A 15,461-nucleotide genomic window follows, 5' to 3' on the forward strand; every position below is an offset into this window, starting at 1 on the left:
CCCTTGGGACATGCATTGTCTTCCAGCAGCCCTGGGCTCTCAACGTATACCCTTTCTATCATGGTTTCTCTCCTTCTGTCCCTCCTATTTATTTCTTTAGCTAGAAGGTGCTTGTAACCAAAATACACTATGGTTCCTGCTTATTATTGTCCATTTGCTTAGCTTGCAAATGAGAATCCACCCAAGGCTCTGAGAAAATACATTTTTTTCCAGATTACAAAGAGGGTTGGGACCTGATGTGCCCAATTCTTAGTACTGTGGGTAGTGTGTTTAAGTACAGACTCGCACAGCTACTGAGATGTGAATGATTTAAAAGTCTTGAAGCAAAATCTAAGCATGTAGGAAAAATAACGAAAGCTACAATGTTCAGTAAGAGAGTCCGGGAGAAGAGAAGGAAGAGCCAGCCGCTGAGGCCGTACTCCCCAGAGCCAGCTACAAGTCTGTCATATTTCATCACAGAATGAGCTTGGATAATCAAAGCAAAATCTCTATAATGTGTGTGCGCGTGTGCTTGTGCATGTGTGTGTGTGTGTGTGTGTGTGTGTGTGTGTGTGTGTGTTTTCTTAGGGACCCTGCACACACAAGCAAGTCCTCTATCACTATGCTCCAGCCCCAGCTTTCTGTGGCTTTTGTCAGCCATTCGAATAACATGAAACTCCCGATTTCAAAAGGAAATAATGGGTACAGGATGTGAAGCTCCCAAAGAATGAATAAAAATGTTACATTGAAAAAGAAGGAAATAATCAACAGCACAGACCCAAGACAAGACAAGGAAGATGTTCTACGGCTCTACACAATTAAAAGGACCATATTTGTACTGCAAGAATACTTTTGGCACTTATCGTGTGCTCTCCAGCATGTGTCTTGTCTTCCTTCTTCAAACACTCTGACACATCCTGCACAGGATCCTGTGCTCCATCCCCAGCAGATGGTGCTGTTTAGGGAGCTTGCAGGACCAGGGAAGGGAGGCAGGGCTGGTTGGGAGTCAACTGGAGGCCTTCCTATGTATTCTGCTCCTTCCCAGTGCCATCTCTGCCTCCTGGTTTCACCATACAGTAAAATGATGTCATTGCAAGATCTACCCACCAGGGACTGAGCCACTTGGCCACTGTGCCTTCACTGCCACCATAACTGGCATCTCCTGAAACAGCCACAATCAAACAACGTGTCAGGCATTTTGTTGGGGGTCGTTGGGGGAAGGAACTAAGACAGACTGTAAAGCCTTTCTCGTGTCCTTGGCCACCCAAGAGCTTGCTGCTATTGCCTCTCTTCTAATTCTTCAGGTCCTGTTGAAGCCAGGTTTACTGTAAATGCCATGTCATCTCCCAGTCTTCACAGTTGCTCTCTGTAGCCGACCTTGCCCACTTGACACGACCCTTTTTGGTTCCTGTTGTCTTCTTTCTTGCTCATCTGTCACTATTAGCAGGCCGCCAAAGCTGGTACATTCTATCAGAGCCTCTCTGGGGCCCTGTGTCAGGGACTCTTAACCAGCCAAGTGTTCACAGGCTGGTCACAGTTAACGCTCTGCGTGAACACGACACTTGACTCCAAGGAAGCGTAATGTTCTCTGAAGGCTGCTGTTCAGCAAAAACAGATCAGTGCTTGACTTGCCCAGATTCTTCAAAGCCATAATCACAAACACATCCAGTAACCCCATAAGAAACATTGCACATTAATACATTATTATAAAGGCAGGTATTGTATAGTAAATAGTTGATTTCATTGAAAGAAAACTTGCCATAAGTTTAACACGTAAAACCAGTCATGGTGTAATATTAGTGTAATAACTGGGCAAACCAGACGGGAAACTGAAGATATTTCTCTTGCTTATGTATCAGAGGACACATGATTTAATCCTTTAAAATAATTAACATTTCATTTACTTCAAACTTTGTCTTAGTAACTGTCTTAATGCTGTGAAGAGACACCGTGACCAAGGCAACTTATAAAAATGCACCTGGGGGTCTGTTTACAGTTTTAGAGGGTTGTTAGTCCATGGCCATCATGGAGGAAGCTATCAGGCGCTACGGGAGCAGCAGTTGAGAGTTTTAGATCCTGATCCGCTGGCGGCAACCACAGATGAGAAAACAGGCCTAGCCTGAGTCTTTTGAAACCTCAAAGCCAACCCTCAGTGATACACCTCCTCCACACCATCTAATCCTCCCTAAGCAGTACCACAACTCGGGGCCAAGTTCAGATATATGAACCTAAGGGTGTTATTCGTAATCAAACCACAACAAACTTACTGGGAAGAAATAAGCACTATGAACATACTATACCCCTTAGACCTGAGTGCTTCACATTGTGTTAATCACTCACACTCAATCCCCAGTAATGTGTAGACAGTGTAGCAACATGCTACATCAACTCACAGAAGGAAAATAACAGATCCTTGGGAAGTTTAGCTGCCGATCTAATGCAAAAATTCTTTAAGATAAAAAGCATCACAGAGCTTCCAAACACAGCTGTAACCTGATGAATGTTTTCTAAAACAAAACAGCAGATGGACTTCCGACGTCCCCTGCCCACCCCTCCCACCAGCCATCCTGCAATGTCCCCAGATATGTTTGAGCCTTGAGGAGTGGGAAGAGGGATGCTGTGGGGACCTAACGGGTCAAGGTCAAGAGTGCTGCTAAACATCTCACAGGGCACAGCACAGCTCTCCACAAACATTCCCCAACCTCATGGAGTTGAGACGCTCTGTCCTACATAAAAAAAAAGTCAAGAGGAAATAGCAGCTGACAAGAAATATGGGCATCACCATTTGCCTCAACCACATACCTTGGACGCCTGTGGTGTGGAGACCATGTGGATTGTGCTGGGTTTGACACCACTGGCGTAGGTCCGCTTATAGAGGGCAAATCTGCTTTTCCTCCTGCCCCTGTCACCATTAGGTAAAGCACCATTGTACCTAAAGTAGAGACAACAAAAGCGTTCAGTTGCTTGTAAGTTTTAAAAGCATTAGGTGTGAGCATCAGTGCAAGAGGACAGGAATGGCCAGGAAGCTGCTCACTGAGCCCCCACAGGAGGAGAGGGTTTGTGAGCAGACTTCAGCTGTAATAAAGCCCAAATCGCTTCCAGAGACTTCATTTAAGAGTGATGGACAAGTAATTATAGGTTTCCTATTCTGTAAAGATGGACTCTTCAAATCTTCCTCCGAAGAGACAAGGGTCTAACTAAGCAAATGAGCATCCTGCAGAGGCTCTACGAACGCTGGCTGGATTCGGCTGGAGCCATTCTAACAGACCTCGGAAAAACACTCGAGAAGTATTTTAAATGAACTAGTTAGGAAAGAGTATGCTAATTAAGCCTCATGTCTTACTTTCAAATCATGTTAATGCTTTCTGTAAGATCTTTATTCGCAAAAACACTAAATTTAGTTACTTTCTTCAGAGTTTTGAATCCCGTATGCATTCTCATTTGTTTGAACCCTATACGGATAGGTTAACAGAAAAAAAAAATACAGCTTGTACAAATTATACATGAGTTTTACCCCGCTCTAAAAAAAAACTTGGAAAGTAAACAAGTCCTGAGGTAGACTGCTTATATTTAGCTAATGCCAGAGTTTCAAGGAATTTGGGATTACAGCTGACAGTTTGGTTTCAACTGCCTGCACTAACCATGGCTTAACTACTAATCTCTGAATGTTTTAACCAGCATCCCATGTGGCCATGCGGATTTGACTAAGACTCCTTGCTGGCACCGTGGCAGAACTTCCTCCCCAGAGAAGATGTGGAAGAGAATCATATAAAATTTACTAGGATAAACACAGCTGCTCTTAGGCCCTCTGAGAACAGCAAAGAGAAGGGCCACAGGTCTGGGGGCCTGTGCCTACTCTGTCTTACCCAGTAGACCCTTGGCTTGACTCCTCCCACTTTGTACAGAAGAGAGGTGTGGTGGAGGTGTAGGGTAAGGCCCCTGGGAACTGAGCACGTTGGAACAAAGGGGTCTGGGTGTGTTTAAAGCGGCTGAGCCAATAGCCCTACCAGACAGTGGGTTTATATCACCCCGAAGATGTTAGTCCTGTGCCTGTCATCTGTTTCCATGCCCACCCCAGCAGAATTCCAGCTACCCAAGGATGTCTCCATGCTAAAGGAAAAAATGTTTCAAGTCTTAGGAGTCTCTTTTTCCCCTCAAGCAAGATTTATTTATTTTTTTTTTAAAATGTGCATTTTGCCTAAGCCTGCAATACTCACGAGTAAACAATCACCACAGACTTACTTGAATATATTCTGATGCCACTTAACTCGGGATTAGCAGCATATATATATATATATATATATATATATATATATATATATAAAACACGTGAACCAATTAAAGGCAAGATAGTCAACAACTTGGAGAGGTGTTTTCACTGCTATGGAGGAGATAAACTATGAGGTCCGTCAAGGTTTCTCATGTCATACAGTGTCCTCACTGGGACAAACCCAATCAGGAGGGCCCAGCCTGGACAGTGTGCCACAGGCAGGGTGGCTCTCTGCTCAAAACTGCATTCCCTTCTCCCAAACCCCGACCTCCCCTCCCAGTACCGCTCCCTGGCTGGGTAAGATGGGACTGCCAGCATCTTCCTCTGTCCCTATCCCCCTTACATCTGGTCCAATTTGGTCAACAACATCCTCGTCCTAGGACACGTAAAACCGGGGCAAGGGACAACTAACTGTTTTCGGTGAGTGGCCCGAGACACACAGACACAGAGCTGTGGGAAAGTCACATTCTGGCTAAAGCAAAAAGCGGGGTGGGGGGACTCCATAAGAGCTGTTATGGACTCTGATGTTCCTCTAACCCTCCATTCATGAGAGGCCACTTCACAGCCTCAATCCGGCACAAAGGGAAGGAGTCAGAAATGCCAGCACATGCAGAAACAGTTTAACTTATACTGCCTGGGTTCGTGCATAGATGCACAGGTACTGAGGTTAAACAAATACAGCAATGCATGCACAGACTGCCTTCCTAGTGCATCCGGACAATGAATGGCAAGTGCAAAGCCCTAGTGGAAGCAAGACGGTGAAGGGAAAGCAATGGCAAGATATAAGTCGAGTTTCTCATCAGATTAAGTGCCTCAGCCTACTCTCAGTATTTATCAGCATCCTGCCTTCACAGAACCTTCTATCTGCAAGAAGCAAATGCAGCGGTGTTAGAAACACATGGGACCAGGGGCGCAGGCAGCCCACAGAGCAGAGGAAGGCACTCTGGAGTTGTCGTGAATCCAAGCCAGGGATTAGAGGTAGAACACACACACAGAGAAAGAAGATTCAGCGAGCCCCAAGTTCTGAGTTCCATTAGGGTAAAGGCTGTGGGAAGGAGGGAAGAACAGACAGGGTGAGACTGCAAGAGCAAGGTACTGCAGGAGAAGTACCTGGGTTTCTTACCCTACGGAGAACAGGGAGTCTGGGAGGATGTGCTCGGTTAGTGTGACAGGACCAACGAAGTACACAAGGAAGGTACACAGGTCAGCAGGAGCTCACATGGGCCGTGCGAGGGATCAGCGCAGAGCACTGTCCCTGCCTGAGGGGGCGGGGAGGAGATGGATGCTGCCTCCCCCAAAAAGATACGAGCACATCCTGGAGTCTGTGCGTGGACCTTTCAGAAAAAGGCCAAGGCTCTCAAGATGAAGCCATGTTAAACGGTTAGGGGGACCTAATTCTAAAAACCAGCACCTTTAAGAGGCACTCTGAGACAGAGGGAGAGACCACGCAAAGATGGAGGGGGCCCATAATACACAAGCACACTCTCAGGAATTCCTGAAGCCACCTAGAGCCGAAAGAAACCAGAAAGGCTCTTCCCTGGAGCCATCAGAGGGCACAGGGTCCTGCCCACACCTTGATCTCAGCCTTAAGCCTGCCAGGACTGTGAAAATGTAAACACCTCTTGTTCTAAGCTATCGAGTAGGTGTTCATTTGTTATATGCACCCAGGAAATTCCACAGGCTGGATCAAAGCAAAATGGTGAGAATGGGCCAGGGCATGATAAAGACGTGGCATAAAAAAATCAGCGTCACTTATGAAATCTTATGAAAATATGGAAAGCTACACTCCAGAGATTCTAATGCAGTACACGGCTCCAGGTCCACAGGACCTGTGTGACACTCCACGGGCTGTACTTGTGTAGGAGGAAAATTCAAAACAATTCAACAGTATGGACATAGAAAGGAGAATTCGGAAAGGTTCTGGCCTGGCCAGGGTGAGGGCGCTTCTAAAACCAGTACTGGAATTACAGACGACAAGCAGAGGACAGCTGCCACGGGTCCTGTTGGATATTCACATCACTGCAGTGCAGGAAAGGCTTTCCCTAAGAGGACTCCTTTGTAAACTTTGTAAACTTAATTATCCCTCAAGGCAGGAAAGTATCCAGCCCCAGCCCTCCACCCCTACCCTAACCCACACACAAGCTCCCGCAGCCAGGTCCCTCCTCAAGACCTCCCTAACTGTCCTAATGGCATTTCCAGCCTCTGTAAGTATTATAAAGGTCAACTCTAGCCCCTCAACAGGACCCTCCTGAGATTACACTAATTTTATGTGAAAAGTGTGAACAAAAGCCACCAATCCCTGAATAGGGAAACACACCAATCCCTGAGCTCCCCCAAATCCAGGACTTGAAATCCTACCAATCCTCACCCAGGAAATCTCCATGCTAGAAAGCCCCCCCCCCATGCACACACACAAGCACCCCTATAAAAGCACTGTGCTTTGTACAATTCCCTGCTATGGGCTCCCTCCCAGGAATATAGGTGACTATTCCTGAATTAGTCCCTCCACACCCTGGACTCTCCAATAAGTCTCTTTTATGAGATTTGTTGCCTGGTGTGCCTCTCTCACCAGAAGATGACAAGAATCACTGAAGAGAAGAAGGAAAGAGAAGGCTGCAGCTCCTTGGCTCCTCAGCTCAGCTGGGGATACCACCACTACTCCATCCTGGAAGCTGCAAAACCTCTGCTGAGGAGTCTTCCTTGGAGCTGTGTGGTTCCTGGGCTCCCTTGTCTCAGGACACCCTTCCTTTGAAACACTGTCTCTCCTTAGAACTGTGGTTCCTGGGTTTCCAAGTTCCCATCTGAGCAGAAAGGCCAACAATTTCTGTGGGCCTTTGCCATGGGATGTTAACTAAAACAAAGAGAATGAACCAGAGCCCTGTTCAGGAAAAAGGTGGAGAGAAGACAAGCAAAGGAAGCTGAGGCCGTGCTCACAGATAGAAACCACTACAGAAAACTGCCATTCTTAGGCACAGGCAGGAGGACCAATCCCGGGACAAAGTTTTATCACAAAGACAGAACAGAACTCCTTGAGTATCTAACCAGGTCAATGGGGCATGTGAACAGAAAGGAGCAATGCTGGTCTGGAACAGAACAGGCCATGGTGCCCTCACCATCTTCACACACAAAGGCAGTGCCCCCAATCCTATGCCTCCCTGAGCCTCCACGGTGGCTCCACCCGGAAGAGCAGAATTCTAGGAAAGCACTGTGCATCCATCACCCACTCCAGTTTCCCAGACCTACCATGCACTGACTCCTTCAGCCTATGACCATTTGGTTTCTGTCTCAAATGGGAAAGTGCACTTCGTCATTGATCAGGGATGCCCAACGTCCTTCCACCCCTTCCTCTTCAAGGTCTCTCAGAGGCTTTCCTATCAAGGAACATGTCTGGTGGGTTAAAGAGGGAGACAAATCCCTCACCACTGCTCTACTGAAAAGTAGAGTCTGTCTAACTTCCTCTTCCCTAAATGTGGGCTGACCTTCATGGCTTATGACTTACTTGCCAACAAGATGCAGACAGAGGCGAGAGTCTGAAACATCCCAAGCCAGGTGTGACAGACACTCTGTGGTCTCTGCTGGGGACCCTGAGGACCTGAGCTGCCACAGGCAGTGCTGAGGCGGTGTTGGGCTTTAGAATGGCTGGCGATGTTCTCATAGCATTCATCTGATGCCCAAACCATTTCAGGTCCCGAACTACTAGCTTCTAACAACCAGCTCTCTTCCCCTCTCCCTCCCATCTGGTCCCATTACCCCTAGAGAACTGTGACAGGCTTGGGGAAGTGGAGGCACCTGGCACGGTGTACCAGAGACACACAGTAGGCACCGAAAGGGTCCCTGTCAGTTAGGCTAGTGCAGCGCCTTTGCTATGGTAGGCCCAGGCAGAAAGGCGGAATTCTGCTTGTAGAGGCAAAAAGGCACTGCTTCCAGAAGAAGGTCAGGCTGCCCTCTGCCTGGTGAGCCTTTCATGGTGACTCTGTAGGAACAGAGCGTCCGGGCACTGCTGACTCATCCGATGTAGCTGCTGAATGGGGAGCTCTGATTTGAGCCCACAAGGTGCCTTTCAAGCTTCACATAAAAAAAAAATCTGAGGATGTTTTTAAAAATCCATTTACTTAGTAGATGAGCGATTAAAACCTCTGCAAAGGTGCAGAGCCAACAGCCTGCCTTTGTAGTAAACTTACATGGAATTTAAGATAATGCAAATCCTTTGGGGAAAAAAAATCCACCCAAGTATTAAAGGGATTCTCTTGGCTTACAATATAGAGTTCATATACTAAGGTCCATCAATATGGTTTTCTGTGCACTTATTTTCTGCCAAGAAACCTGAAATGGGAGCACAGTTCTTAGGCTGGTAAAAAGCTCAAAATGGGAAAAACACCAGAGACTTGGCAGGTAGGAAATGTCATGCAGAACCCAAAGCCATGCCCACTTCTATCCAACTCCAAATCGCATGCTTTCCTGAGCACAGGGATGACAAGGTATCATCAAGGCATTTCCTGACACACAACCGGTGACACCATCTTGAAACAATATTTGCCACCTAAAGATTCACTTGTCAAAAGGAACAGACAACCCTGAGAGAAGGGGTGACAGGAGCACCCATCCTGGAGTCACTGCAGGGGCGATGAGCTCTTACAGCAACATCCGTGTGGAATGATGTAGGCTCCCGCAATGGAGGCAACATCGGCATCCAACGATCATGTTCCAGAGACAGCCAGGGTTTTCATTTCAGACTGAAGACTCTGCCTTCCTTTCAAAGCAACACCTGTCACTTTCACCAATAAATCGTAAGCAGCTACTGTAACCACAGATGAACAGCATGTAACCCAGCAACAGGATGCAGGCAAGGCAGCAGCTAGTACTGTCTCACACACAAAGTCCTGCTCCAACTGGAGGAAGATGCTTGTGAACCACAAGATCCTGGCCTGCCAGCAAACCATTACAGTCTTGACGCCCTTACTATTTAACTTAGCGCACTGATGTCTGTACCTCTATCCTAATGAACTGAAATGCCCAGAGATGCACTATTTCTCTATGCACAAGCACTGATGCACATTGCAGTCATGTAAGTCGCAGGATTGGGTTTTAGCCAGAGCAGTAATGATGTCATCATGAGAATATCGATTCCCTCTGAAGGTAGCCTGCGGCGGCGGTGGCTCTGTAAACATCGGTTCATTCAGGAGAGGCTCCCAGCTTGGGCATTAGAAGACTTTCAAGTATCAATTTCTTGTCGGAAATGGAACCTGCTCCAAGGAGCTATTCAAAATAGTTTTAAATGTGAGACACATACACATACTTTTTTTTTTTTTCAAAAAACGGTCAGTTAAGTTCGTGGGGTGTGTCACGCTAAAGGCTGTGATCAAAGGAGTCAAGACACACAAAGAAACCTGAGTCCTGATAGGTTTAGCCAGCTGGAGAAGGCTGTCAATGTAACAGCAAACCTATACTGGTAGGTGCTAATGAAAGAGATTAAATAGGGAAAATCAATGAAATCAAAAGAGTATGCTTATGCCTATTTTTTGGTTTTGCCTTTTAGTGGTGGGTGAGCCCAAGGCCACACAAATTATCTACCACTGATATGGCCCCAGGCCTCCAATGGTACCCTTGGCATCATGATGCTGCCCTGGTGTCTTTGAGGCCAACATATTGGCGTGTCCCACACATGCGGTTCCAGTCATGGGGTAATGACTGTCTTCCGCAAGACACCTGCGTGACAGCACAGGCCATCCACCACGTTCACTTTCCTTCTCCTTTAGGAAAGTGGGTCTCTTCTAAGCAGCATCTTCTCTCTGCATCTCCTCCCTCCACCCCTACGTGGTGCTTTACACAGAGGAGAGGCTCGTCAAACAACCAGCAAACCAGTGTGGGAACTGATGGCCCTCTAAGGCTCAGGATGCATGATCTGTGGCCCACCTCTTCTCTTAGCTATAGCTGGGACTTTACCTACCATACCTGTGTCCTCAGCTACAAATGACCAATTTAATCAAGAGTAGTTCTCCAATGCTTCCACTTAGTCCACTCACGGCCACAGGGGCATTCCATGCAGCTCTAACTCTGGCATGCTGTGCCTCCCACCTGAGGGCAACTGGGTCGGGTCGGCTCTTTGATTCCTACTGCCACTGCGGTTGACAGACATCACCCAACTCTTCACAGCAATGAAGACAGTCTGCTGATGCTGCCGGTCCTGCTTATCCTCTAGCTATAGCTTCTCAGGATCAAATACTTCTAAAGACCAAGCCTTACAAAGAGACACCCATCCCCAATACCAAGAACCCTCAGCTGATCTTCACCTGCCCTTCCCAGGCAGGCTGTGGTAGTTACAATACGCTTGGCCCAGGGAGTGGCACTATGAGGAGGTGTGGCCTTCTTGGAGTGGGTGTGGCCTTGGTGGGGTGGGTGTGGTCTCGGTGGAGTAGGTGTGGCCTTGATGGAGTAGGTACAACATTGTGGGTATGGGCTATAAGACCCTCACCCTAGCTGCCTGGAAGCCAGTCTTCTAGGAGCCTTCAGAAGAAGATGTAAAACTCTTAGCTTCTCCTGCACCATGCCTGCCTGGACAGAGACATGCTCCCACCTTGATGATAATGGAATGAACCTCTGAACCTGTAAGCCAGCCCCATTTAAATATTGTCCTTTTTAAGAACTGCCTTGGTTAGCTGGGCGTGGTGGTGCACTCCTTTAATCCTAGCACTTGGGAGGCAGAGGCAGGCGGATTTCTGAGTTCGAGGCCAGTCTGGTCTACAAAGTGAGTTCCAGGACAGCCAGGGCTATACAGAGAAATCCTGTCTCGAAAAACTAAAAAAAAAAAAAAAAAAAAAAAAAAAAGATTTGCCTTGGTTATGGTGTCTGTTCACAGCAGTAAAACCCTAACTAAGACACAGGCACACACACAAGCTCATCCCTCCTCAGAGGCAAAAAGCCTGGTGTGGCCAGGAGAGGCCTGGATCCTGGCCCACCCACCTACAATCTCCCATGTACTCCACAAAGCCCCTACACTTCTTGAGAGGAGGTTTCTACAGTGTGGATTCTGTCCGGTGTACCTTGAGAGGCCTGACTCCTGACCTCAGCCTCATTAGCACCGCACCTACGCTGATCCCTGGGCAAGCACTCTGCTCGCCCTGGCTCTCGTTCAATTCTTATTGATTCTTGAAGGTCAAAGTTCCTCTACTTCTTCCCCCAAGCCTGCCACAAAAAAATAAATAAAATAAATAAATAAAATGAAATAAAATAAAGGGGGGGGGGTTGTAAAGAAACCCTAGCGCACCTAAACAACAAGACAGATATTCACAAAAAAGAATATTTGTTATTTAATATTCACCTTTGCCTTTTGAAGTTTTCCTCAGTTCTTCATTTCATATCAATGCTGTCACAGAATCAAGCAAAGTAATTTTTGTTTTTACTGTGCTAAGGCCTGAATTTTAAGCAAACATTTTTCAGGATACCTGAAGAGGGTAGACAAAGAACCAGGAATGAGGAGGGGTACTGCTCTCTTTGTTCAAATGCTGTTTCTTTCAGATGACTTCTTTTAGTCTATGTCTGGAGCCAACACGATAAAGTATCTCCAACTACGGGATTTAGTATCCATGCATTGTGTCAGGAATGGTTTACTCAACTGGTGAACAGTTTAATTTAATTCTTGTAGTCATTTTTTTTTCTAAAAGAATAAAAATGCTACCCTCAGACACAGTAAGATGCAGACACAGTAGGATGCAGACACAGTAAGATGCAGACACAGTAAGATGCAGACACAGTAAGATGCAGACACAGTAAGATGCAGCAGGAGATGCGTTTACCCTTTCCATTACTGTTTCTACGACTTGTAGTTTGAGATCACGTGAAAAACAAACAGTAAATCTTGTTTATGAATTCATGTCTTCTATATATTGACTACATTCCCATGTTTCAATAATAAATTTCAAATTCTAGTAAGTTTTTTAGACATCAAATCCTATGTGTTCCTTTTTCATGACTTTTCTGTCTCTATTTTGATTTAGCCTCTCACTACCAAAATTAAGAAGGTGGGTATATAAACTATAGGTGGCAGACTAAAAACCCGGTCCCAGTGCTGTATGAATATGGGTCCAGAGCCTGCTAACGGTAAAGCTCCAGCCGTATCCTTCATGTGACTCAGGCCACAGGGGGACCTGTTCTAGTCAGTGTGTGGGATGAGCAGGGCTGAGACAAGCAGCGGTTAGAAATGTGATTGGTGGTGAGACAGTCTTTGGGGACCTGTCTTGGAACCACAGGACACCATGAGCTGGCCTCCCAAGCCAAAGAGAATGAGGCACCCTCAGGTTGCCACATCTCATGGATGCAGAGGGGAACCCAGGTGAGGGGGAGGAGAGGCAGGGATGAGTATTGAGAAGGGAGGTTAGAGTGGGTAGGGGAGGAGAGGGCAGGGCATGCAGAGGAGAGGGAAGGGAAGGGTAAAGTTCTACAGGGTTGAGAAGGAAGGGCAGAGGAGGGTGTCACGCACAGAAGAACTAATGCTAAGGATGTTCAGAAAAGCCATATGGAAACCTACAATTTTCTAAGCTTCCTGATTTTTTAAAATGTGTTTGTGTATTCATATATTTTAAGTGGAGTTATCCTACACGGTGGATTATGCTTATTCCCATATGTTGCCAAATAAAGAGGCCAGTATCAGATGTGAGACACTTCCCTCAAGCTGTTGCTCAGACCTGTCCTGGAGACCCCACCCAATAGGGCCTAGTGCCATTGCTCCTCCCTACTGCCTACAATAACTCGACGGTCAGACCCTGTTGCTGAGGACACCACACATGCTGGTCACAGAACATGGAGAAACCAAGTTGGTGCTGATCGGGACGCTTCCTCTCTCTTGTTAGCTCTGACAGTACTGGGAGCAGGGAGAGGGTAATCAACCGTCTTATCTAGTTGTGAACTCTGTGAACTGCAATAGTTACTACTGTATAAATATAAGCCCACTGGTATAAATGTTATGGGTAACCAACCACTTTCTGATTAGATTTAAGACCCACTCCACAAAAGGAAATAGGCCTGGTCTTGCGAATCTGACTAAATAAATAAATACACACACAAGCAAGCAAGCAAGCATGCATGCATGCATGCCCAGGGTACTCATAAGCCCAAGCCCAGGGCTGAACCTATATGGACACTGAAGAGCCTCCAGTCAGCTAGAGCATAGCTAACATAGCTTTGGCAGGCCCTGCCTTCTCCCATTCCCTAGGACTTTTGAGAAACAATTAGAATACATTCCTAAAGCAAGCCCCCAAGGTCTATTCCCTTATTTGGTCATTTCCTCTTCCTTGATCCAGTTATCAAAGTTTTGAAGTCCAGCAATCAAAGCCCCTTTTGGCTCACCTAATTAACATGCCCACTTAAAATTAAACATCTCATCCTAATAAGGGTTTCTCCTCTTACCTTTATGACCTCCCATTTTCTTATGGGCCACATCTGTCTCTTCTCTATCCAGAGGCAGTCCCCTTAGTTCATCCTCTCCCTTGTTCACTTCCCCTTCTCCCTCATGCTCACTGTCAGGTCTTTGTCTCTCATTCCCTGCCTTCTGTTCCTCTGTCAAATAAACCTCCTTTGTGCTGAGAACTTGGTCTTGGGAATCCTGGTCTGATACTGATCCCTTCAAACATCACTATCAAACTGCCTTCTACATCTATAGAGTTCTACCAGTGCTTGAGGGCAGATCTCAAACCTCAGAGAAGTCCCTTGGTGCAGCAGCCAACAGCGAACACATAAACTCACATCTGGTCAAAAGGCAGAGAACTTGTCCGGGAGGAATACTCAGTCCCAAAGGAACAACTGTTATCATGGCCCTCTCCTCAAGGCTCGGGACCATCTAGAAGGAGGCAGAAAGACTGAGCCAGAGGACAGGGAAGACCAGAGCAAAAGAGCAGCTTCCAGATGTGACAGGACCACTGCACTTATCAACTCACAGCAGCTGTGGCTGGCTACACGTAATAAGGACAGTCAGCATTCTACTATGCAATGCAAAGGGGCTTATGAGCCTGGTCCCAGCCCTCACTGAAGAGGTGTGGGCAGCTGGGAAATTTTGTGGGATGGAGAGTTTTCTTTAAGACTGTGGTACCTGATGGGTCAACTACACTCTAGTGGATGTCCCTCACTCACAGGTGGAGGGACAGCACAAACTGGAATCCATGGTCTTCGTGTTTGGTTTGATTTGTTGTCTTAAGAAGACAAAGTCTACGTGCGAGATGTGAGGTAGCAAGGTGTGCGTGGATCAAAGGTGAGTTAAGGGGAGAAGTTTAGGGGAAATACAATCAACATACATTATGTGGAATTCTCAAAGAATAAAATAATAATTTTAACTAATGAAAAAAATCTCATGGATGAAATAAGAGACAATGCCCCCCCACCAGAGCGCCCCCCAAGTCCCCTCAATCCTCCCACGGGTTGGTAAATGACTGTTGTTTAAAGCTAGCAGGTACAGAGTAGCACCTGGTAACAATGAGCTGACTGCGGCATCTCAAAGGCACGTTAACTAAGTAGCTTCTTTAGTAATTAAAGATTTGAAGCCAAACATATACATTATCTTTTTAAACTTTTATACATTTAAAAAAACTCATTCAGAAGGGTAAGCATAAATTAGAGATAATTTTAAGTTCAATCCCTTTAAAACTAGTAAGAAAAAGAAATTTCAAAATGTGGACCATAAAAGAATGGTTGATATAATCGATTTTTTCCCCAAATCATTTCCATTAAAATCTATGGTCTCCTAAACCTATTAATATATGCATACAATAATTTTAATCTGACATAATCAACAGTCACAAGAGAATTAAGATAAAATTATTACTTAGCAAAGAACTGATCCTTTAAGATCTGTTTACACACAAATCCTACCTCAACAAGAAGTCTCTAGAAAGGGCATCCCCATCACCCTCTGAAGAAAGGAGGCACCTTTAACCCCTCACTGGCCCTGTCGTCAAAATCAGCATTAAGAAAGGCATATCTCAAAACCCAAAACAACTCAAAAAGAAATCTGGTCCGAGCCAAAGCTGCAGAGTAAGCAAGCACTGGGGTGCCCCTTTGTACCACCCCAACCCACAACTCTGAGAGCCACTTCCCATCTCTTTCTCATGTTTAAAAATGTTATGGCATGCCCCTCTTCCTACTCCCAAACAAATCGTGCCAATGTGTTTAAACTTCGGTGTGTACACAGACGCTCTCTAGAATCTCACAGGCGAGCCAGAGCATG

The 15,461-nt window shown here is 46.2% G+C and overlaps 1 protein-coding gene across 1 annotated transcript in view; it reads right to left on the bottom strand.

Annotated features, from left to right (window-relative positions):
• Peli2 (pellino E3 ubiquitin protein ligase family member 2) overlaps positions 1 to 15,461 on the bottom strand; it is a 147,084-nt gene that overhangs the window by 89,635 nt on the left and 41,988 nt on the right. The window contains exon 2 of the mRNA XM_021181894.3: positions 2,782 to 2,911. Within this exon, the coding sequence (XP_021037553.1) occupies positions 2,782 to 2,911 (130 nt within the window). The remainder of the gene's footprint in view (positions 1 to 2,781; positions 2,912 to 15,461) is intronic.

Source organism: Mus caroli, unplaced genomic scaffold (genome assembly GCF_978045245.1).
Source record: "Mus caroli unplaced genomic scaffold, Mus_caroli_1 scaffold_12, whole genome shotgun sequence".
Classification (NCBI taxonomy): Eukaryota; Metazoa; Chordata; class Mammalia; order Rodentia; family Muridae; genus Mus; species Mus caroli.